General features: G+C 41.6%; 1 protein-coding gene across 5 annotated transcripts in view; it reads left to right on the top strand.

Annotated features, from left to right (window-relative positions):
- The window catches only part of spag9b (sperm associated antigen 9b), a 66,380-nt gene extending 44,008 nt beyond the window's left edge, over window positions 1-22,372 (top strand). For 3 of the 5 annotated variants that reach the window (XM_074619835.1, XM_074619832.1, XM_074619837.1), the window contains 20 exons: window positions 1,204-1,356; window positions 1,468-1,525; window positions 2,893-3,023; window positions 4,343-4,399; window positions 7,320-7,499; window positions 7,791-7,920; window positions 8,083-8,172; window positions 9,285-9,446; window positions 9,673-9,844; window positions 10,023-10,232; window positions 11,585-11,741; window positions 13,396-13,524; window positions 13,619-13,699; window positions 13,819-13,886; window positions 13,972-14,120; window positions 15,291-15,462; window positions 15,576-15,689; window positions 16,877-17,056; window positions 18,383-18,514; window positions 19,362-22,372. In XM_074619835.1, coding sequence (XP_074475936.1) covers window positions 1,204-1,356; window positions 1,468-1,525; window positions 2,893-3,023; window positions 4,343-4,399; window positions 7,320-7,499; window positions 7,791-7,920; window positions 8,083-8,172; window positions 9,285-9,446; window positions 9,673-9,844; window positions 10,023-10,232; window positions 11,585-11,741; window positions 13,396-13,524; window positions 13,619-13,699; window positions 13,819-13,886; window positions 13,972-14,120; window positions 15,291-15,462; window positions 15,576-15,689; window positions 16,877-17,056; window positions 18,383-18,514; window positions 19,362-19,474 — 2,638 coding nt within the window. In that variant the 3' untranslated portion in view covers window positions 19,475-22,372. The remainder of the gene's footprint in view (window positions 1-1,203; window positions 1,357-1,467; window positions 1,526-2,892; window positions 3,024-4,342; window positions 4,400-7,319; window positions 7,500-7,790; window positions 7,921-8,082; window positions 8,173-9,284; window positions 9,447-9,672; window positions 9,845-10,022; window positions 10,233-11,584; window positions 11,742-13,395; window positions 13,525-13,618; window positions 13,700-13,818; window positions 13,887-13,971; window positions 14,121-15,290; window positions 15,463-15,575; window positions 15,690-16,876; window positions 17,057-18,382; window positions 18,515-19,361) is intronic. The other 2 variants (XM_074619833.1, XM_074619834.1) reach the window with 2 other exon arrangements.
- Window positions 22,373-22,904: the final 532 nt, after the last annotated feature.

Here is a 22,904-nt window from a genome sequence, read left to right as displayed (position 1 = left end):
TACTGTATAAGCAGCCAGACAAAAAACGACAAACACTTAATTAAAAGGACATTTAACACTGAAGTAACTATATCACCATCGCAGACATTAGCTACATTAGTGGGTCATGTTAGGTAGCATGTCAAATACCAACATTATCTCCCATGTTTATTCTCTATATGCTTGTTGTTATCGTTTCTTGTTCATGCACTTTGTGTCTGGCATATAGTAATGTGGTGCTAGACTATTACACTGACATTATATGAAATTGCAGTGTCTACTGATGCACCTGCAGTTTGGATGCAAATGACTAGGGCTGTACTTAATAGTTTGAAGCTTCGCAACTTCATTCATAATTAGGCTACACTATTATTAGTATTATAGTATTTGTAGAATTAGATTTCAGTGGCGGCTGCGTAGGATTGTTTACGACTTGTGTCATCTAAACATTTCCAATAACTCCAGAGCGTTGTAAAGTCCAAATGGGAAAATATATGAAAAAAAGATATACGTTATTATTTAAAAAAATGTTTTTATCTAATGAAATATTCTGCTTCAATCCATATTAGTTGGTGTTTAGCCTTTCAAAGAACCTAATTTTTACTACGGTCAAAAAACTTTACGCTCCTCCGCTTGTCACACACAAACGTCTTATAGCCTGTTCATTAAATAAAGTTGATTTAACAAAAACAAACTAACTCATTTAATCCGACGAGTCACTTTATTCAAATTGAGGATGTTATTCAAGGAATTTATTTATTAATTTTCTTAGGGTGATGACATCATCCAATATGACGACAGACATTCAAAGCTTCAATTGAAAACCTCGATAGAAGCTTTGAATGTAAAAAAAAGACATTCGAAACAGCCCTACAAATGACTTTTTGGTGACCTGTTATTTTCCTCATTCGATTTGAAATTGTGCACATTAAACTGCCAATTCCCAGACATGTTTAATGGCAAACAAAGGCTGTTTATTGGAATTCAACCTAATATTACCCACCTGTGTAGCAGTGTTTGTAACTGTGTGGTTAAGTTTATACAGTAAGAATCCTTCTCCTAGAAGTGCTGCTATTTTTTGTTGCATTTATTCTAAAGATTGATAATGAGGTAAAATGAGCTACTTTATGGGCACATGAAAACAGAAATATCCCCGTTGCATTGTTGAGAAACAGGACAGTGCTGCCACCTTGTGTTTAATGTGGATATCACATTTGTTTTCAGAAATGCTTTGAACGTGGTGAAAAATGACCTGATAGCACAAATGGACGAGCTGTCCTGTGAGAAGGAGGTTCTGAGAAGCGAGCTGGATGCCGTCACTCATGCCAAGACCAAACTGGAGGAGAAGAACAAAGAGTTAGAAGATGAACTCAAGAAGTGAGTTGGCTTCAAAACACAACATGCAACGCTAACTGTCCACTAGTGTACATATTGCGTACTGTATAAACGTGGTTGCGCACGACTTATAAGTTGTGTACTCGCTTGCAGGAGTCGAGCAGAGCTTGAGGAAGCCAAACAGAAGGTCAAGAACGACAACGAGGATGATGTGAGTCCTTGATATTCGTTGTGATCTCTGTGTGATACACCTGTATGGATTAGAGCAGAACCTGTTTTAAGTATCTCTAAATATGACCATTTTAGTGCCAATATATTCCATAGCAATAAAGCCTTTAGTGTTCCTTTAAATAGATTCATAGCTGTTTATATCATATTGATCATCTGACTTTAAATTAATGGCATATATATCCACCGATCAGCCATACCATTAGGTCAGCACGGGGCACCCTGACCGGTCCCCATACGCAACAAACTGCTCCTCACTGTGTGTTCTGACACCTTTCTATCAGAACCAGCGTTAACTTTTTCATCAGTTTGAGCTCCAGTAGCTCTTCTATTGGATCAGACAACACGGGCCAGCCTTCGCTCCCCACGTGCATCAATGAGCCTTGGGTCTGACCACGTCGCCGGTTCACCGGTTTTCCTTTCCTGCAGACCGGGAACATCCCACAAGAGCTGCAGTTCTGGAGATGCTCTGACCCAGTCGTCTAGCCAGCACTATTTGGCCCTTGTTGTCAAAGTCACTCACATCCTTACGCTGGCCCATTTTTTCTGCTTCCAACACAAAGTTCAAAGTTCAAAATGTTCACTTGCTGTCTAATATATCCCCCCCACTGCCAGGTGCCATTGTAACGAGATAATCCATGTTATTCACTTCACCCCTCAGTGGTCCTAATGTTATGGCTGATCAGTGTATATATGGGCTGTCAATCGATAAAAATATTTAATTGTGATAAATGACATGATCGTCCATAGTTAATCTTGTTTTTTTTATCTGTTCAAAATGTACCTTAAAGGGAGATTTGTCAAGTATTTCATACTCTTATCAACATGGGAGTGGACAAATATGCTTGCAACAACAGCTGTCAGTGTGTCAGTGTGCTGACTTGACTATGACTTGCCCCAAACTGCATGTGATTATCATAAAGTGGGCATGTCTGTAAAGGGGAGACTCGTGGGTACCCATAGAACCCATTTACATTCACTGATCTGGAGGTCAGAGGTCAAGGGGACCCCTTTGATGGCCATGCTAGTTTTTCTTCGCCAAAATTTAGCGTAAATTTTGAGCATTATTAATCCTCCTTCACTATAAGCTAGTGTGACATGGTTGGTACCGATGGATTCATTAGGTTTTTTAGTTTCATATGATACCAGTACCTTCACTCTAGCTTTAAAACTGAGCCCGCTACAACCTTAAAATTGCAAGTTGCATTAATGCGTTAAAGAAATTAGTTGCGTTAAAACGAATTAGTGTTAATTATTGCATTAACTGTGACAGCCTTAATATATACTGTATATATATAATCTGTATATGTACTGTGGTTCAGTTGTGTCATGCTGGTGTTGTGCCTGCAGAGCGACGTGCCTACAGCCCAGAGGAAGCGTTTCACCAGGGTGGAGATGGCCCGAGTACTGATGGAGAGGAACCAGTATAAGGAGAGGCTCATGGAGCTGCAGGAGGCCGTCAGATGGACAGAGATGATCCGGTAAGACAGGACCAACAATATGAAGTACTGTAGGCCTGAACAAACGGGTGGAAAATATCTAGTTGCTGTTTTTTTTCTGACCAATTGCGATTTAAATTGCAATTATTTTCTTTAAGTCAAACTGCAGGCCTGCATTTGTGGTCTACATGGTATTAAATAGATATGATTGAACCATGCACAATCACAAATTGTTTCTACATCAATAGGTCAATTCAGTTAGAGAGAAAAGTAAATGTACCTAGGTTTTTTATAGAAAAAATTAATCAATTTATCTCACATTTATTGATTGCATTATTAGTGGTATACTGGACACAACGCAAAGGTATTCTCATATTATCATGGCATTCAAAAGTGGAGTTATACACAGTACAGGGGTGGAAGAAGTACTCAGAAATACCACAGTCTAAAAATACTCCGTTACAAGTAAAAGTCCTGAATTCAAGACGTATTGGTATCAAAATAAAAGTTGTCATGATACAGAATGGCTCCTTTTGTGTGTTATATTATGATAGTATATTATATTATTCTGTTTTTTTATCACTAAAAAATAGATGCAAGAGCATTGTAATAGTAGTTCATCAACGTGGAGTCACTTTTAGATGTATATACTACTGGGTAGATTAGTAGTATAATACTGCATCATATTATAGAAGCAGATCTATAGTGGGAGTGGGAGTTGCATAAAATAGAAACACTCAAGTAAACTAAAAGTGATGAAATCCAAATTGTCCTTAAGTACAGTACTTGAGTAAATGTTAAGTAAAAGTTCCATTCCACCACTGGTTACAGTAGATACCAGCTGCATTCTGTAGAGGACCAGTCATGGTAGTAATGACAAAGTGCTTCTAAGTCATGTTTTGATATCTAACTGACAGCATCTAATTAAAGTAAGTTAACATTAAGTCCATGCTTCAGATGCAGAGTTAATAAACCTAATCAATGTGGTCTAAGTTGAATTGATAGTCTGATCACCTATAGATGCTTTATGCAGTTGAAGATTCGCCACTTTTTTTATGAACAGAAAAAAGTTATTACTCTGAGCATCATCTTGACTGAACACAATTTATTGAAATTACTTTCCATACACTATGATTTGATCATCAAGTACTGTTGCAATTGAATACCATTCCCCAGTTTCCTTGTTTTGATCCTTAACACACACACACACACAAACCATCCACAAAGGGGGAATACAAAGGCGTACTATACAAACAAAATTGTCAGAGTACGGTTTGAAGTTTCAAGTAGAAACGGAGGAAGTGACTGTGAAACCCCGTCTGAAGCATTCCATTTGATTCAAAGTGAATTGTCTCTCTCAGGGCTTCAAAGGAGAACCCAGGTCTTCCAGAGAAGAAGAAATCCAGCCTCTGGCAGTTGTAAGCTCCTCTTTTCTTTTCCCCTTCATCTCTCACATAGCAGCCACTGTGGGATTACTGTGTTATGATTAATGTGTTTCATTTTGCTTTTCTTTTGTACTCCATGTTGTGTGGTTGTTTCCTCCAGGATGTAGGTAAATCTTTGACATGTTAACCGTGTCTATCTTGTACTGGCTTCTTGATGTTTTCATCTTGAAAACAAACTCTTAACAGAGGAGAGCCAGCCAGGAAAACGGTGGCTCTGATCTCAGATCTGAGCTGCTTCACTGTCATAAATGTCTTTTAGAGGTGCAACGTGTAAGATCTGGCCGGGATTTTAGAAAACAAACGAACTAACATTATCAAACAGAATGTGAAATGTTAACAGTGTTGACGTTATGTCAAAGACGTGTATGTGTTGTGTTGCAGAGATATCTTCTGAAATGAGCATGCTAACCAGCTAGCCCCGTCCCGCCCTGCCTTGTAATACCACTTGTACCTGGAGAGGCGATAATGAGTCACTGTTGCGTCCGGTCTGCTCTCAGTCCAACATGAGAGGACCAAGAAGTAGAGCTGCCCCGACAGCTTGTCGAGACGAAACAAAACTACGAGTCATTTTCTCGTTTCTATCACTTTGGATTCAATCCAATAAATAAACAAACTATCTATCTAAACGATAGTCGAATTTAGCGTATTCTCGCCCTGCTGTTACTGTAGTTAGTAGTTGGCTTTTTTATGTACAGTATAACTGATGACTGTAAAGGGACCAGGGTCTAAATAATGTTCCGGGGGACATTTTATGGGGTCGGGGGTAGTGCTTTCTGAAAGTACAGGAACTTTCGGGGTGGAGTTTACAGGGATGATGGTCGCTGATTTGTAAAACAAACACAGCGTCACTGCTTTGATGGCTTCAACTCGCGTACCGCTTCACTCGTAAACAAGGAAGTATTCTAGTATTGATTTAGGAGCATTTTATGACAAGGGGAGAGCATTTTTCTCTGTTGGATAATATTAAAAGTAAAGTAAGGCTCTGCTGTCGGCTTCCCGACTCATTAAAAAAAGAGAGAAAGAGAGAGATCGCGAGGGTGAGCGGTAACATTATCTGATGGTTTCACGTTGGTTACGCTCTAAAGCACAAATAAATAACCCTCAAACACTCAACAGATGATTTACTGTGGAGACAGAAGCTCTTAGTTTTATTTTCCTCCTCTGCATTTCATTCATTACGTCCAACGTGCAGCAGTAAATATATGGAGCGGTAAATATCGTCGCAGTGAGACAAAAACGTTTATTTTTTTAGATGAATCAGGCGGACACACTGAACCACAGGCTGCAGAGTGTGTTTACTACTGTGACCACCAGCAGCCAACGTCACATCATGTTGCTTTTTTAATAAGTCAACAGATTAATTAGCCTAATCTTCGCAGGTCTTTAGACCGCGGTGGAAACACAGACAACAGTCGCCTGGAGAAACCTTTTAGTTCCTTGAAAAGTAGTTTCAGGGACTAAAAAGTACCCAGAACTTTTGATGGAAACCCGACTTTAGATTGTAATGACCCAGTAGTAGAGGTGAAATGCTGCCCCCATGTGGCCAGATCTTACACTTTGCACCTTTAATTCTTTATTAAGAGTTAAAGAGTTAACACCAAGCACGACTGAAGCTTTTGAGAGAACCGACGTTGGGAGAACGCACTTGTTTGCTCACAGAGGAGCTAAATCTGAAAGACTAGAAGAATAATTTGTGTGATCTGATCCAGGCTCTCCTTTGTTGAGTTTCATAAGGAATGAGTTTGGTGTGGTGTGAAGGGAGGACATTATTCTGGGCAGGTTTTTAACAGTTGTGTGTCTATAAGAGAAGCAAAATCTGATAAATCCACCATCTCTCTTGCCCTGTTTCTGTGTGTCCCTCTATATATTCTGCCTGATGTTGTGACGTCTGTGTGCAGGAGGTGTGTTGGGAGGGTTGCTATGGAGATGGGAGGGATTGCAGGAATATAGGAGGAGTGTGTTGGTCAAAGCAGTTCCAGGCTTTTAGTACCTGCTATAAAAAATATTCATTACATTATTATGACAGCGTAGACGGGGGGTATATAGCACTCTGCGTGTCCATCCTTCAGTCTGTTCGCGTGTCACACTTTCATTTTTCGAGGCAAAACTCTGAAACTATTTAACTTAGGAACTTCAAATTTGGCATGATGGTTGACAATGTGGTGTAGTTGTGCCATTTTGGGGTTAAAAGTCCAGGGTGCCTGAAATTTCTTAAAATTTTGGCCAAAAACTGATTTTTTTTCTGGACTATTTGGTTTCTGGAGCAGAACTCTGAAACTATTTAACTTAAGAATTTCACATTTGGTATGATAGATGTGCCTTTTGGTGGTTAGAAGTCCAGATTTGAGGAAGTTGAGCTATTAACAAGCTAGATTGTGCTCAATAGACTAATTCCATTAGTTCCTAAAGGGCAAAACCTTTGGTCCTACTTTAGCAGGGATCAAGCGTTGAGCGAGGGGGGGGGGGTATGTGAGCCATGCTCACCTTTGCCTTGTTTATCTATTGCTATACGTAAACTGTCAGATATAATGTGATAAATACCGTGTGCACTGTAGAGTTAGGGGGGAAAAGTTATTGTCCAGTGTTGCTCTGTGTTGTTGACTAACGTCCTAGTCGGTGCACATTAATAACCCTGCACTGCAGCATTCTGGGAGCTGTTCTGGTGCTTTGCTGTTCAGGGGGTCAAAAGGGGACATGTAATATCAATGTGTGATTGCTACCCGTATGAAAGCTGGCATGGTGTGTTGGCATGGGATAATTTTCCCCTTAAATGTTGAACCTTACTTCTGCCGCTGGAGCTACTGCTTGTGTCCACCCCTCTATATGTTTGTCTGTGTGCTTTTTTTTCTCTCTCTCTCGTTCCTCCCCACTTCCCCACCCTTACACTTTCCAGTTTCAGCCGTTTGTTCAGCTCGTCGGGCGCGGCAGCAAAGAAGCCGTCGACAGAGGCCCCGGTGAACGTCAAGTACAACGCGCCCACCTCTCAGATCCAGCCGTCCGTCAAGAAGAGGAGCAGCACCCTGCAGCAGCTGCCCAGTGACAAGAGCAAAGCCTTTGATTTCCTCAATGAGGAGTAAGTCAGTCAGGGGATGTTAAAGGGGATAGTTTGGGTCTTTTCAAGTGGAGTTGTTTGAGGTACTTATCCATAGTCAGTGTATTACCAGCAGTAAGTAACATCAATGCTCTGCATGTCTGGTTGGAACAGATGATTAAAATCGAACACTTGAATTGAGCATAATGATAATGATAACAAATTTAAGCAAGCTGTTCACAGTTCCTATCTCAGTTTCATTTATTTTTGTAGAACAACCTAACAGTCCAAGATTAGACATGTTTGTCAGTGAGCTGTTGCTTCGTCCTGCAGAGTGGCAGCTGATAACGTGGTGTCCAGGCGGGAGCAGAAGAGGGCTCAGTACCAGCAGGTCAAAGCCCACGTCCAGAAGGAGGACGGCAGAGTGCAGGCTTACGGCTGGAGTCTGCCCAAGAAACATAAAGTAAGGATATGATGATGAGCACCAAAAACCTTGGCAGTAGCACCGCTTGTCCTCCGTTGTCATTACTAACAGATTTGTCTGTTCCTCTTCAGATGATGGTAGAACTGATGTAATGTAATCTATAACAGATGTAATGTAATGGGGCTGTTTGTCATTTTTCAGGCCAACGGTGGTCAGACAGAGAGTAAGGTGAAGAATCTACCTGTTCCTGTCTTCCTCAGACCACTGGATGAGAAAGATGCTTCTATGAAGGTAGTTCCTCCAGCTTGTTGGTGTATCATAACTAATTGCATACAAAATGTTTTTTAAAGGCACGGTTCACCCTAAAAAAATCAAAAATCCATATTTTTCTTCTTACCTGTAGTGCTATTTATCAATCTAGATAGTTCTGGTGTGAGTTGCCGAGTGTTGGAGATATTGGTCGTAGAGATTCTGCCTTCTCTCCAATATAATGGAACTAGGTGACACTCGGCTTGTGGTGCTCAAAGCACCAAAAAATACATTTCATAAACTCAACAGCGACGTCTCTTTCCAGAAATCATGACCCAGTTACTCAAGAGCAATTTCATATCGGAACTATTTGTTGCCTACTCCGTGAGTAGATGCACACTTCCTTCTGCGTGTTGGCGGGTATAGTTCAGTAGAAAGAAAATAGTTCCTAAATCCTCCTGCATGTCTTAGTGTCTATGTTTACATGCACAAAATATTCCGGATATTGCCCTTATTCTAAAAAAGACAATATTCCTACTAAGCTGTTCACTTGGCTAATGAAAATGAATATTCCACTAAAATTATTTTTTACATGCAGCTGCGCGTACTCCGATTAATGTAACCGCCGACTGGCTTGTTCCACCGTGTGGACACAGCCTCTCTCTTTCAATCCTTCAACTACCTTCTTGAAAAGGTCGGTGTTGCGATATTTGCGCATATTACAAAGCCTGTTAATATCCAAGTCTTTCATAATGTTTAAAAGCAGATGTGTTTCTCCTTCTGACCCGAAATGTTGGCCTTTCTTTTGGGCATGCATCTCTGCAAACTGTCGGCCAGTTGGTTTGTGTACCTACGCACAGAGCTGGCTGTAAACAGGCAAGAGACGCATATTCCAAATCCGCTGTATACGTACAGAGAATGCTCCTAAAACCTGAATGATATCAGCATATCCCACATGTCTTAATCGGAAAAATGCTCCAATGCTCCATACTCAACAAGGGCCTAATTCAGCATATCCAAACGGAATATGCTGTTTACATGACCTGTATCAAATTCAGAATACTGTCATATTTTGAATAATAGTGGAATATTAGTGTGCATGTAAACGTATTCTGTGTGTATCTGACTGCTGTAACTGTGTGTCTGTGTTCCAGCTGTGGTGTGCTGCTGGTGTGAACCTCTCCGGAGGTAAAACCAGAGACGGAGGCTCCATCGTAGGAGCCAGTGTGTTTTACAGCGACGTGCCTGGACCAGAGAGCCCTAAGAAGAAAATCGGATCTCAGAGCAGTCTGGAGAAACTGGATCAAGACCTCAAGGTACACACACACACACACAAACGCACGCACGCACGCACGCACACACACACACACACACACACACACACACACACACACACACACACACACACACACACACACACACAGACATAGCTTTTGCTTGTTTCAGTGCTACTTTTATCATCCCATCCCACAAGGAACACACAGTGATAAAGATACTCATACTGTATAATTAAAGTCCCACTTGTTTTGTTTGCTGTTGCAGGAGCAGCAGAAGGAGTTGCGGCAACACGACGAGATGTCGTCGCTGGTTTGGATCTGCACCAGCACCGAGTCCACCACCAAAGCTGTCGTCGTCGACGGCAACCAGGCTGGAAACATCCTGGAGAGCTTCTTTGTCTGCAACTCCCACGTCCTCTGCATCGCCAGCGTTCCAGGTCAGCCGATGAATACGCGTGCATCTGACTGTTGCCGCAAGTCCACGTAGAGGAGAGAGGATTTCATTACCGACATCTGACTCGTTTTGCATTCAGCGCCGCCAAAGTGGAACCGCACCAATTATGAGCGACGTCACCTTTTCTTATTCATGATTCATATATGTGTGTTTTTATTCAGGTGCAAGAGAGACAGACTACCCAGCTGGTGAAGAAGTAGCTCCAAACTCTGAGACGGGACCGGCCACGGATGACGACTCACATTTGACCACTAGCAGCTCAGCAGGTGACGATGGCGTGCTCGGAGGCATCACCGTTGTTGGCTGTGAAGCCGAGGGAGCAGCAGCGGTTCCTCAGACAGCAGACAGCCCAGGGGAAGACGGAGAGAGTGGTGAGACATGTTTACCGTTTGATCCATTTTTTCCACCTGACATCAGCGTTCTCTGCAAGTGAACCTTGGACAAAAAACACACAATCTCATAATGATATTTCTTTATGGATTGAACAATAAATATATATAATTTAAAATAGGTCATTTGATTCAGCTGCATGGCACATCCTAGTCAGCCCTATCCAGTCATCTTGCATGTATAGTGCGTATTTCACACGCAGTGATGATCCTTAAAAACAGTTTTAAGGAATTTATTACCGTTTGTACACTTCCTGTTAACTTATGTGTCCTTATGATGTGTTCACACGACAAGCAACAAAAGCATAAAACGTTTAGAGTCGCCGTTGAAATGCCGCTCAAGCGCTCGATGATGTTATTATGTCGTTAAATATAACCGGAAACGGCATCGTTTTAGTCGGAACGGAACAGGGTGAAACAAAAACCTATGATCGTTTGACTCTTCATTGGAGCGCTGAAAGAAGTTGAGACCAGTTTGACTTCATTTGTACTGCATCACGCCCGTCACGCAGTGTCAAGTTGTCGGGCATCAGTCTGTTGCTTCATGTCACCGGCTTCAATTGAAAATGTAGCCTGTTGCTGTGTCACTCGTAGTGTGAACGCAACATTACCGGTACGAAAAATTATTTCTGTAATGTCACCCAGTGAAATATTCACCAACAACATGAACATATGTCTTGGAATCAGGTTTTTATAGTAAACTAAAACTGAAATGAAAATGAAAATAAGCAGTGAAAAATATTTTTTAGTAAACTAAAACTAAAAAATAAATTATATCCTTCAAGAAAAACTGAACATGAATTTCCGTCAACTCTTGTGACATTTAACCACAGAAAGTGAACAGACTTGACCTTCCAGGAGATGGCGTTGAATCAAGGAACGTCTCCCCTCCCACAGAATGTGTGTGCATGTCTTCTGGCCACACATCTGAAGCTCCTAAGAAAGTTGCTAAAACTTGCAGGCCCTAAAAGTAGGATCAAAAATGTATCAATCTGAGGATTTTTTAGCCAGTTAGCAGCGATCTCCTACTCTGAGATGCTTAATAAATACAGTATGTTTCGGTAAAGCAGAATTCAGAACAGAAAAGCAGATTCAACTGCAGTTGATCATGTGGTCAAATAGATGAGGAAAAGTAAGATGATGTGTGTCAGCTCTAAAGAGCATCAAAAGAAAGAGACGTGCTCAACAATCTGCAGTTCAGTGAGGGAAGGAATAAATCTGTTACTAGTGCATGATATATCTGGCACCTGCAGTAATAACTCTAAACTGACCCCATAAATATTAGCTACACATGTGAGTCGGCCCAGTTTACTGAGAGATGATCCTCTCTTCAGAATCCAGACCAGCAGAGGAAGCCACAGAGGCGACGGAGGCCAGCGCAGGGCCCGCTGACCAAAGAGAGAGCCTGAGGGGAGTCTACACCGAGCACGTCTTCACTGATCCACTGGGAGCTCAGCAGACAGCAGAGGCTCCAGCCAACTACTCTCAGAGGTAACCCCACACACAACCCACTGTTGTTACAATTCAGTCTGTCCAATAAAACTCCATTTTATCAGTCCGACCGTAAACAAACCCACTGAGCAACAACATCGAATCACTGTAAAACCATTTAGTGTTTGGTCATGAAACCCGTGCACATATTTGTGTGATGGTAAATGATTATTGCAATGCATTAAACCTTCGAGTTAATCTCCCTTACTACATCGTTGGATGGCTGTGTGTTTGGCCCCCGGCTACCTCTTACCCCCTACAAAATGGGCTGTAACATTGTGTCCGACATAGAACTAGTGAAAAACACATCTAGAATCAGTGCTATCACTGTCCAATGTTGATTAAACTGACTTCCTTTTTGTTTCCTTGTTTATTAACTGTGTATTACGGAAGCCCCGAGAGGTAAGTGAGGATATAAAAAAAAATCTGGTGATCAATTTTCCATTCAACCTACAGTAGGCAGTGACGGGAGACTTCGACCAATTACAGGTCATTTCAGAGAGAAAGAGAGCGTTCCTATTGGCTGCTCATTCAACGGAGGCAGCTGTCAATCACTCGCAAACTCCGATCAAACGGTCAAACTAGGCAGCGCTGATCAAATATTAATCAATATTCTGTTACTGTAATGCCTATTTCCTTAAATGTTTTCAGAATCATCTTGTAGTGTACTGCTTTGCTGGAAAATGAGAAAGTTTGCTCTGGCTAGTGGGCGGTGCTTGGTATTTCCTCAACTGATCTCTCAACATGGCTGCCGTTCACGAAATGTCTCATTTTACAGCATATTTGATCAGCGCTGCCTAGTTTGACCGTTTGATCGGAGTTTGTGAGTGATTGACAGCTGCTCAGAGAAGGCAAGGCTCCAGATCGGCTCTGATTGGTTGTTTTCCTCCAGTCTGTGAAATCTTGCAGATGTCATTAGGAGCACCGGAGGACACAGAGGAACATGATTTTTTTCATATTACCCGTTTCATGAGCTACTGTCAGGATATAGTGACCTGTTTATAAAAATAACTTTTTAAATCATATTTGCTCCATTTCTACCCATGGCTGCTTTAAATTGGATCAAAATTGTTTTCTCTCCCGTGTTTATAACTTAAGGTGAAACAGGTGAAAAAAATGTTTTTTTCAGGATCATTTTTGAAAATTGAAGATGAAAAAACATTTTGGCAGGACTAAAAGCATCCATGTTTTCTTCCAGGTGATTACCTTGTTTTTATGGAGAAATTAAAGCTCACCTGGAAGAAAACATGAATGCTTTTAGTCCTATTTAGAACATGAGGTAGTGATGCACTTGAGCCTCCTGTGGCCGAAATGAGTATTACAACAACAAACACTGATCCTGACAAGGATCTCACTTGCCTCTCAGGCCTTCTGTAGTGTCTTATGACATCAGATAGAGATTATTCCCACCTAGATGTCTATCCGCTTCACCTTTGGCACATCTAATTTGGTAGTGAGTACAATTATACAAACTCAGCCTCCTTAATAGACCAGTTGTAAAACATAAACCTTCTAAATGTGTCCCAGTTTGTTTTCTGTTGCTGTGTATGTGAATGACATAAGCTGACAGGAAGTAAACATGGACCCTTGCTGTTGCCTAGCAATGCAATTACGTTGAAACGGTCTATAATACGTCTTTGTCTCTGATGACCAGGGAGAGCGATCTGTTGAAAGATGGCGTGAGTTCAAACCCTGACGCAGAGGAGCAGGACCTGATGAGAGAAGAGGCTCAGAAGATGAGCAGTGTTCTGCCCACTATGTGGCTGGGGGCGCAGAACGGATGGTGAGTTCTACACTTCAGTTGTCCGGCACACGTTGGGTGTATTAGGCCAGAATTCAAGAAATCTGATGACATGAGAAAACTTTTCTGATTCTAGTGTGTACGTCCACTCCTCCGTGGCTCAGTGGAAGAAGTGTCTCCATTCTATAAAGCTGAAGGACTCTGTGCTCGGCATAGTGTAAGTACATTGGAATACATGATGGTGTGTTTTACACATATGGGCCATTACGTCATTGTCATCCTCATGTTGCTGCTTCTCTGAGCTTGTTTTTGAAAGCTTTTGTTTCTCTCCCACAGGCATGTGAAAGGGCGAGTACTGGTGGGTCTGTCTGACGGCACTTTAGCCATTTTCCACAGAGGAGTAGGTAAGGGATCACAAGTGCTCGTAAAATAAAACAAGTCACTTATCTGTAATTGTAACCGTGTATCTTGACTTCCTGTTTGTGACAGATGGACAGTGGGATCTGACCAACTACCATCTGTTAGACTTGGGGAGGCCACACCACTCCATCCGCTGCATGACGGTAGTACACGACAAGGTGTGGTGTGGCTACAGGAACAAGATCTACGTGGTGCAGCCCAAAGCCATGAAGATAGAGGTATGATGAGACTTACCCTCAGCCATTTATTTTTTTAGGGCTGTCAATCGATTCAAATATTTATTGGCGATTAATCGCATGATTGTCCATGATTAATTGCTATTAATCGCAAATTAATCACATTTTTTGTCTGTTTGAAACCTAATTTAAAGGGAGATTTGTCAAGTATTTAATACTCTTATTAACATGGGCAATTATTATGCAAATGTGGTTATATTTTTATTATTGGAAATCAATTAACAACATAAAACAATGACACATATTGTCCAGAAACCCTCACAGGTACTGCATTTAGCATAAAACAATATGCTCAATCATAACATGGCAAACTGCAGCCCAACAGGCAACAACAGCTGTCGGTGTGTCAGTGTGCTGACTTGACTATGACTTGCCCCCAAACCGCATGTGATTATCATATAGTGGGCATGTCTGTAAAGGGGAGACTCGTGGGTACCCATAGAACCCATTTACATTCACATACCTTGAGTTCAGAGGTCAAGGGACCCCTTTGATGGCCATGCCAGTTTTTCTTTGCCAAAATTTTACTTTAATTTTGAGCATTATTTATCCTCCTTCACTACAAGCTAGTATGACATGGTTGGTACCGATGGATTCTTTAGGTTTTTCTAGTTTCATATGATATCAGTATCTTCACTCTAGCTTGAGCTAAACTGAGCCCTCTACAACCTAAAAATAACAAGTTGCATTAATGTGTTAAAGAAATTAGTGGCGTTAAAACGTATTTGTGTTCTAGCGTTATTACCGCGTTGAATTTAACAGCCCTATTATTTTTATATTATTAGGGTTCAAGCCTTGAAGGGTTAGAAACATGAAACTTGGCCCAATAACGGTAAATGATGTGCAAATGCTTCCCAAGAAATGTGACCCTAATCGGCCACATGGTGGCGCTGTAAGTTACGCCCAAACACGTGATTTTGGAAAAGCCACGCCCCTCACACCGTAAGTCTGATTGACTTGAAATTTGACACACATGTCCAGCTCCGTGTGCTCTACAAAAAAGCCTCTTGGACCACTCTTTTTCCCACCACATGTCAAAAGTCGCTTCAAACTTGCTTGACAGTGTGATAGTCATTTTGCCCACGAGCCAAGAAATCTGTCCTGAAGTCTTCTCACACTCTTCCATATCTGCATATATTGTGTCCTTTGCAGAAGTCCTTTGACGCCCACCCTCGTAAGGACAGCCAGGTACGACAGCTGGCCTGGGACGGCGATGGCATCTGGGTGTCCATCAGACTGGACTCCACTCTCAGGCTGTTCCACGCTCACACCTTCCAGCACCTTCAGGATGTCGACATCGAGCCCTACGTCAGCAAGATGCTGGGTCAGTTCAACTCTGTCTAACAACAATATTTCCTCTATGAAACAGACACTTACCGGGGGCCGACCAACAGACTTTTGTCGATCAACTCAGGTTTTGTGTTCTTTTTTTCTCAGGTACGGGGAAATTAGGCTTCTCATTTGTGAGGATCACAGCTCTCATGGTGTCGAGTAATCGCCTGTGGATCGGCACTGGAAACGGAGTCATCATCTCCATCCCTCTGACAGACAGTGAGTTTAGGAGCTAGACTAATGTCTTTACGGGGATAAATCCATTCACACTGCACTGTTCTCTTGCTGCTGCCTATATATTTCTAGGCCCTCAGTAGCACTATCACTCCATATTTTATGGTACATTAATGTCTGAAGATACTTAAAGGGATAGTTTGGGTGTTTTGAAGTGGGGTTGTATGAGGTACTAATCCATAGTCAGTGTATTATCTACAGTAGATGACGGTCGGCACGCGACCAGTTTGGAGAAACAGACAGGAGTACCAGCACGGGAGCAAAGCGATGTACTGCTGTGGACGGGGGCTGCAGCAAAACATATTTTAGACACTTAAAAGAATAAATATCAGTTTAAGTTTACGCTATATTTAGAACATTTTCACTGTTTTACCTCGCCGTCAGACAGCCCTTTCCGACGGGGAACTGAAGCCATCACATCCATCTACGCTCTCACCTAAGCAACCAGACTCCAATGACAACAGTAACAGGAACACAGAAGTTGCTGGTCATTGCTGAAGCTATTATCTATGATCTTTTTTATAGCCACCAGACTCCATTGACAAAGCCAGTAATTTAACCTTTGTGTTATTGTGTGACTTTGGTGTTTTAAAAGGGTCAGTTCAGATTCACCAAAGTCACACAACAACACAAACAAACTAACTGATTGAGGCAGCGGTAGAAACAGCAACTCCTTTTTTCTGCGGGGGTTAAATTGCTGTTTTTGTCAATGGAGTCTGGTGGCTCTGAAGGGAGCATACAGTAGGTGGATATAACAACTTCAGTTCTCTGTCAGAAAGGGCAAATATGAAAATATTATAAATGTAGCATATACTTTAAACTGATATTGAATCTTTTAGGTGTCTAAAATATGTTTTGCTGCCGGCCCCGTCCACAGCAGTACATTGCTTTGCTCCCGTGCCGGTACTCCTGTCTGCTTCTCCAAACAGGTGGCGTACCTCATACAACTAACTATCCCTTTAACTTATGTTTGCATTGTAAAAATAATATAATATATGCAACAAGAATACCACAATAGTTCCACCCAAAGTGCATTCTAAACATGGTCTTGAAGGTGGATTACACAGATTGAGCATTTTGATTTCAATTTCTCTCTCTCTCTCTCTCTCTCTCTCTCTCTCTCTCTCTCTCTCTCTCTCTCTCTCTCTCTCACACTTCCACCGTTCCATTAGCAGCCAACAAGGTCACCAAGGCGGCAGGTAACCATCCAGGAAGCGTAGTTCGTGTCTACGGCGACGACAACAGCGACAAAGTGACAGCCGGGACATTTGTCCCATACTGCTCCATGGCTCACGCTCAGCTCTGTTTCCATGGTCACAGAGATGCTGTCAAGTTCTTCACCGCTGTCCCAGGTAAACAAATCAGGCTGTTTTACACCTTGTATAATTTCTATATATATATTCCAATGATATGGGTTGACTCTGCTTTAGCAAACATTTTGGACCTACCAAATCTATCCTTTTATTGAATGTTTTTTTCCCATTAAAGGGCGTGTTTTTTTTAGGTTTTTCTATCACTCTGTAGCTTCCCAGTGGTGCTCCTTATGTAGTCATATCTGAACATTCCAATTTTGGTTGAAGTACGTATGTTTTAGCGTCAAAATGCTACTTTCCCAAGCCCTTCTGAAAACGTTTTTCCACGTGACCTGACTTGACATACAGTATACATCCTTATAGTCAGTGTATTAACGTTACATACAGTAACTTAGATGGCAGTCAGCATGCTCCCAGTTTGGAGAAGCAGACAGGAGTACCGGCACGGAAGCTAAGCCATGTACCGCTGTGGACAGTTAGTTTGGATACGAAAGTCACGCAATAACACAAACTAACTAACCGATGGATGCAGCGGTAGACCAGCAACTCCTCTGTTCTGTGAGGTAAAATTATTGTTTTTGTGAATGGAGTCTGGTAGCTTTGAAGAAGGCGTCATTCAGTTCCCTGTAGGAAAGGGGGCTGTCTGACAGCGAGGTAAAGCAGCTGTGGACAGGAGCAGCAGAAAAAACTTATTTTAGCCATCTAAAATAAAAAAGCTAGAAAATGCTAATAATCAGTTTAAGTGTGCGCTATATTTAGAATATTTTCACAGCTTTCCCTCGCCATCAGACAGCCCTTTTCGACAGGGAACTCAAGCCGTTATATCATTGTCTTCAAAGCCACCAGACTCCATTAACAAAAACAGTAATTTTAGCTCACAGAACACGGGAGTATACATACAACCCCACTTCAAGAAATCCATTTTAACCCTTTCAGTTATTTCCAAACTCAGCACAGCTAACCTTGACTCCGCTAGTGCTAGTGTTCACATTATTCATAACTGTATTGATTAGCTTACTTTGGTAACCTACGTCACTGCTTTCAACGGCTGAGTGGGTGCTTCCATTTGAAAAAAAAACGAGAACAGAATGCAGATGGACCTGCCCTTTAAAACAAAGTTGTGCTTTTAGTTGCTGCTGTCCTATGCAGATGAGATTACACAATCAGCAAGCATCCTATATGTGCATAAAATGCAAGACACAGTTTTGTAGCCCTATTTGGCTGCTCATAATAGTGAAAGCAGATTAAAAACTAGTGAGTCAGAGAGCTCATTTGAATACAGCATACAGATAGAAGGTCTGTAGCAGATAAACACAATCTGGACTCGTTGGGTGTTATTTACAGTTTGTGGCTCTGTGCTTTCAGGTCACGCAGTTCCATCTGCGTCCTGCGGAGTCGAGGCAGCAGGTGACAAGATGACAGATGCCGCAGCTCAGGAAGGAACCAAGTCCATGTTGGTGATGAGCGGAGGAGAAGGCTACATCGACTTTAGGATGGGTGAGTTCGCTACACAGATAAAACCACCACTGTAATCACTACGGGAGATCTAGGCTGTATTCCAAACCACTCACTACATACTACTGATGAACGCAGTGTGCAGTATACAATGTACATAACAGTTAAAGCGATGTATTTAGCAGTATGCTAGGCAAGGCTTTAGCCTTTTAAACCAGCTCTTAAAGCACTGAAGATAAAAGCTAACTTGTACCACTAATGTAATATTAGCAAAAAATACAACTTAGATTTTTTTTGTTTACGACCAATGTTTGTTTACTTTATAAGTATACTGCAGGTTTAGCTCCACCATCCCTTAAACTATTTATTCTAACAGCTCATAGTGAAGTAAGACAAACAGGAATATCAACGAGGGGAAACAACATTTACTCAAACTACTTTTTCAGTTACAGCAACAAAATAAAAGCCTCTCGTCTACAGACCGGTCTCTAGAGAGCTCCAGCCAGCTCATAGCGGTCTCTGAGCGTGACTGACAGACTGGCTGGCAGCGACTATCTAGCTGTCAAGGCATTTTGTGGAGCTTCTAAACGATGGAGCAAATGTTCGATTCGTAAAACTGCCGATATTCAAAATCTACACCGTTGATTTCTCGCCACAAACATTTTCAGAAGTGAATTTAATGAGCGCTTTGCATTGTGGGATACAGTAGGCGAGGTAGACTGGTTCAATGCATACTGGAGATTTTTCCCAAACCAGTACGGCATCCGGATACTTTTGGCATACTGTAGATTTTGCTTTTGTTTGCATACTACATGCTACATTTTGGCCAAATCAGTACGTACTACTAGTATAGTATGCGGTTTGGAATACAGCCTGTGTATGTCTTTAGGTGATGAGGAGGGCGAGGCGGAGGAGGGCGAGGCTCCCCCCATGAAACTGCAGCCCTTCCTGGCTAAAGCCGAGCGCAGCCACCTCATCGTCTGGCAGGTCCTCGAGGACTGAACTCTGACCTCTGACCCCTGAGGCCTGATTTGCCTTTTTCTCTCAACCACGCTGCCATGGATGGAGGAGTCCAGGTGGACGACTCCTCTCTACAGACAGTTTAATCAGCACTTTTCTTTCTTCCTGAACAATAAGAGTGAAACAAGCAAGAACTGCTCTGATACTCAGCGGTAACGTGGACCGGAGCAAACAGATTCAAGCAAACTGCATGTCATTGTTTCATTATTAGTTGTTTCTCTTATTTGTTCTTTTTAAAAAAAAGCATGTTATGAATTTCAATTTCAATCTGTTCTAATATTATTTGAGATAAACAGAACTTATTTGTCATGTTTGCTCAGCAAATCCAATGAATTTTTCCCCCCTGACATTTCCAGGTTCCCTTCACTCAGTTCAGTCGTCGTGTGCTTTCATGCTGGACTCGACTTTACGCTAAATCAGTTGGTCAAACAGAAAATAATCACCTGTGAGCCCCCCCCGTTGCCCTTTAATAATGTAAGACGGGGGTAATCATGTGTGGGAGCAAATCACGTGGGATTCTTGATCAATCCCGAATCCTATTTCATGTTGGTTTTTTGTTTTTCATCCTTTGAGAACTTGGCTTTTGATTGTATGCAAGACAAATTGAATTGATTGCCAGTTGTCAATGCAATACATCAGCTTGAAGATGGTCCTGTATTTATCTTAATATTCAACATGTAAGTCCCAGTTTATGCCTCCGCATTACCATTATATTCCAGTCACAGAGCTAAGCATCCGATATTACAGACAAATAAATTCAACCAGCAACCCAGAGGGTTGTTCAATACCACTTCCCACTGTTCTGAAGATATTCCCAGCTTTATAGCCATCTGAATGAAACAATATTCCATCTGCTGCATGATTAAAAAACATTTTTAACCCATTTCCAATTCTAGAAATGCCTTTAGAACAGTGGTAAGAGTTGTTCAATTACTACTTTCTTTCCACGCTAGCAGCACGGCTCTATGGAGGGCAATGTGTGTCGCTCGGCCCGACACTTTGATCCAGACAGAAATATCTCAAAAACTATTGGAACCATTGTCATGAAATTTGGTGCAGAAGTTCATGTCCCGTCCCCCCCCCCCCCCCCCCCAAGGATGAGTTGTATTAACTTTGGTGATCCTCTTGACTTTTCATCTAGCGCCATGATCAGGTCACAATATTTATATTTTGTGGTTTGGTTTTTGACCAAATAATCTGCAAAAACGACATTCCCATCAACCTCAGCTGTACTTGTGTTTACTGCTGCAAGAATTAGTGTTTACTATGCTAAACTAGAATAGTAAACCATACCCTTGTCAGTGTGAGCATGTTAGCATGCTAACACTAGCATTCATCACAAAGCATCACTGCACCATGGGGTAATTATTTTTCAGAAAATCGGGTTCTTAGCTATGTGATTTAAATGTAATAATAATACATTTTACTATCTATCTATTTTAGAGGCATAAACTGGAGCCTAAGTAACTCAGTGACTGACAAAACTCCATTCACAATACCCTTAATTATGAAACGATTAAGAATCGTAGACTTGTATTTAATCCAATATTCCACGAGGATGCTTGTCAGTCTACCCACCAGCTCTAGATATAGTAGACACTATAAGAATATGCCTTATGTATCAAGGCTTGAAAAGACTTCAGTTACTCTGCTTTTCAAGTGTGACAAAAAGTATTTATTTTTCTCTTGAAAGAATGTTGCTGCGCTTGCTACCAAAGGATAAAGAATTAAAGACGGATATACTGCGACATGCTGAAACAATAATCTAACATTGAGCAGCATGTTTGCCTCCATGTAGATAACATGCACGTTTTTTGTAACATAAATCCTGGTGTATAGATAGGATATATTTTTAGACTTTCATATTTGGGAATTGACATATTTTCAGGGTGTGAGAGAAGACCTGTTACTATGAGAGGGTGAAACAAGCAGCCGCACTTGAGAATTACAACCCACCCCCCACCCCTTCTAATCCTTGACATTTAGAGGTCAGAATTGTAACACTGACATGTTTGTTTTTGCGGCGCTGCCCTGCCCCCTCCGTGCAAGAAGATGATGTTTATCTGAAGTTCTCAGTGATATCCCCTCCTAATGTTTTAACTCTATTTTTATGAACTTTCTTTTTTTGTCTTTTGGACTGTTCTCTCTCTGAGCACAGTGCACAAGATGTTCATTTGGGTGTCATATGAGACTGTATTTCTGGCCTCTGTGTACCAGTACACTGCACTGGTGTGTTCTTTGTTTTGACCTCTTTGTATTGACCAGTATCGGAGGTCGGTCCTCGTTGTGAGTGTGTGTGCGTGTGCGTGTGCGTGTGCGTGTGCGTGTGCGTGTGTCTTCTCTCCAGGAGAGGAGTGAAATGTTATTGCAGTTTAGCCATTTCAGTATTTATTTACAATGATTGAGCCTTTGCAATTCAGAATGTATCTTTGTACATTGAATATATCTGATTATATATGTATGGAACATGAAAATGGCTTGGGTTTATTGTTTTGACAACACTTGTTGAAATGATAGAATTTGTTTGTAGGGGGTAACCTTACTCAGCTATGCACTATGTCTGTGAGGGGGGGGGTTGCTTCAGGCCTGTTTTTTTATTATTATTTTGTAAGCAGAAACCCTGCAGCCTGTCCACAGACACAATGCAGTTTTCAACTAATGCAGGAAAACAACTAAAGTCAATGAGCGAGCAACGTCCCACCACTGCATGACAGAGCATCTCGCCGTCCTCCACAAGTCCCGTCATCCCTCTCATCTGCAATTTGTGTCATTAACTTGGCAGGGACTTCCTCTCTCTTCCGAGTTAGCAGTACGCAGCTTGTACTTCTACAGCGTCTCTGGCCTTACCTATTTTTCAATTAAAGCAACTCTTGTGGGCAAGCTTCGTCTGCTTGTGATGTTTGTCTTCATCAGAAATTATTCACAGCTAGTCTGAGATTTAGAGCTGAAGTGACTTCGACCTTTGCAGCACCACAGTAAAAATTCACCAGTTTTTACAATCTCTGACCAACCAAAAGCTAAAAACAACACCAGTTAAAGGGGCAGTGTATAGGATTTGGTGGCATCTAGCGGTGTGGTTGCAGATTGCAACCAACTGAAACTTCTGTGTGCCGAGTGTGTAGGAGAACTACGGTTGCTGACGCGAAAACACGAATGGCCGTATCTAGAGCCATTGTTTGGGCTAGTAATAATTGGGCTAATATAATAAGCATTTTCAGTTCAAAATGGCAGAAGCGGTTGTTTAAAAAAAACAGGCATTTCGCCTCTTTGCTTCTATACTCTTTGTCCATATGTAGATATAAACAGCTCATGCTAAGCTAACAAAACACAATTCTTAGTTTCAGGTGATTATACACTAAAGAAAACACACTTAATATATTCCATTTCTGCCAATAGATCCCCCTAAATGTTT

This window comes from Sebastes fasciatus, chromosome 20 (genome assembly GCF_043250625.1).
Source record: "Sebastes fasciatus isolate fSebFas1 chromosome 20, fSebFas1.pri, whole genome shotgun sequence".
NCBI classification, from domain to species: domain Eukaryota; kingdom Metazoa; phylum Chordata; class Actinopteri; order Perciformes; family Sebastidae; genus Sebastes; species Sebastes fasciatus.
The sequence above is the reverse complement of the archived record's forward strand: the minus strand, read 5'-3'. Positions and strand labels throughout refer to the sequence as shown.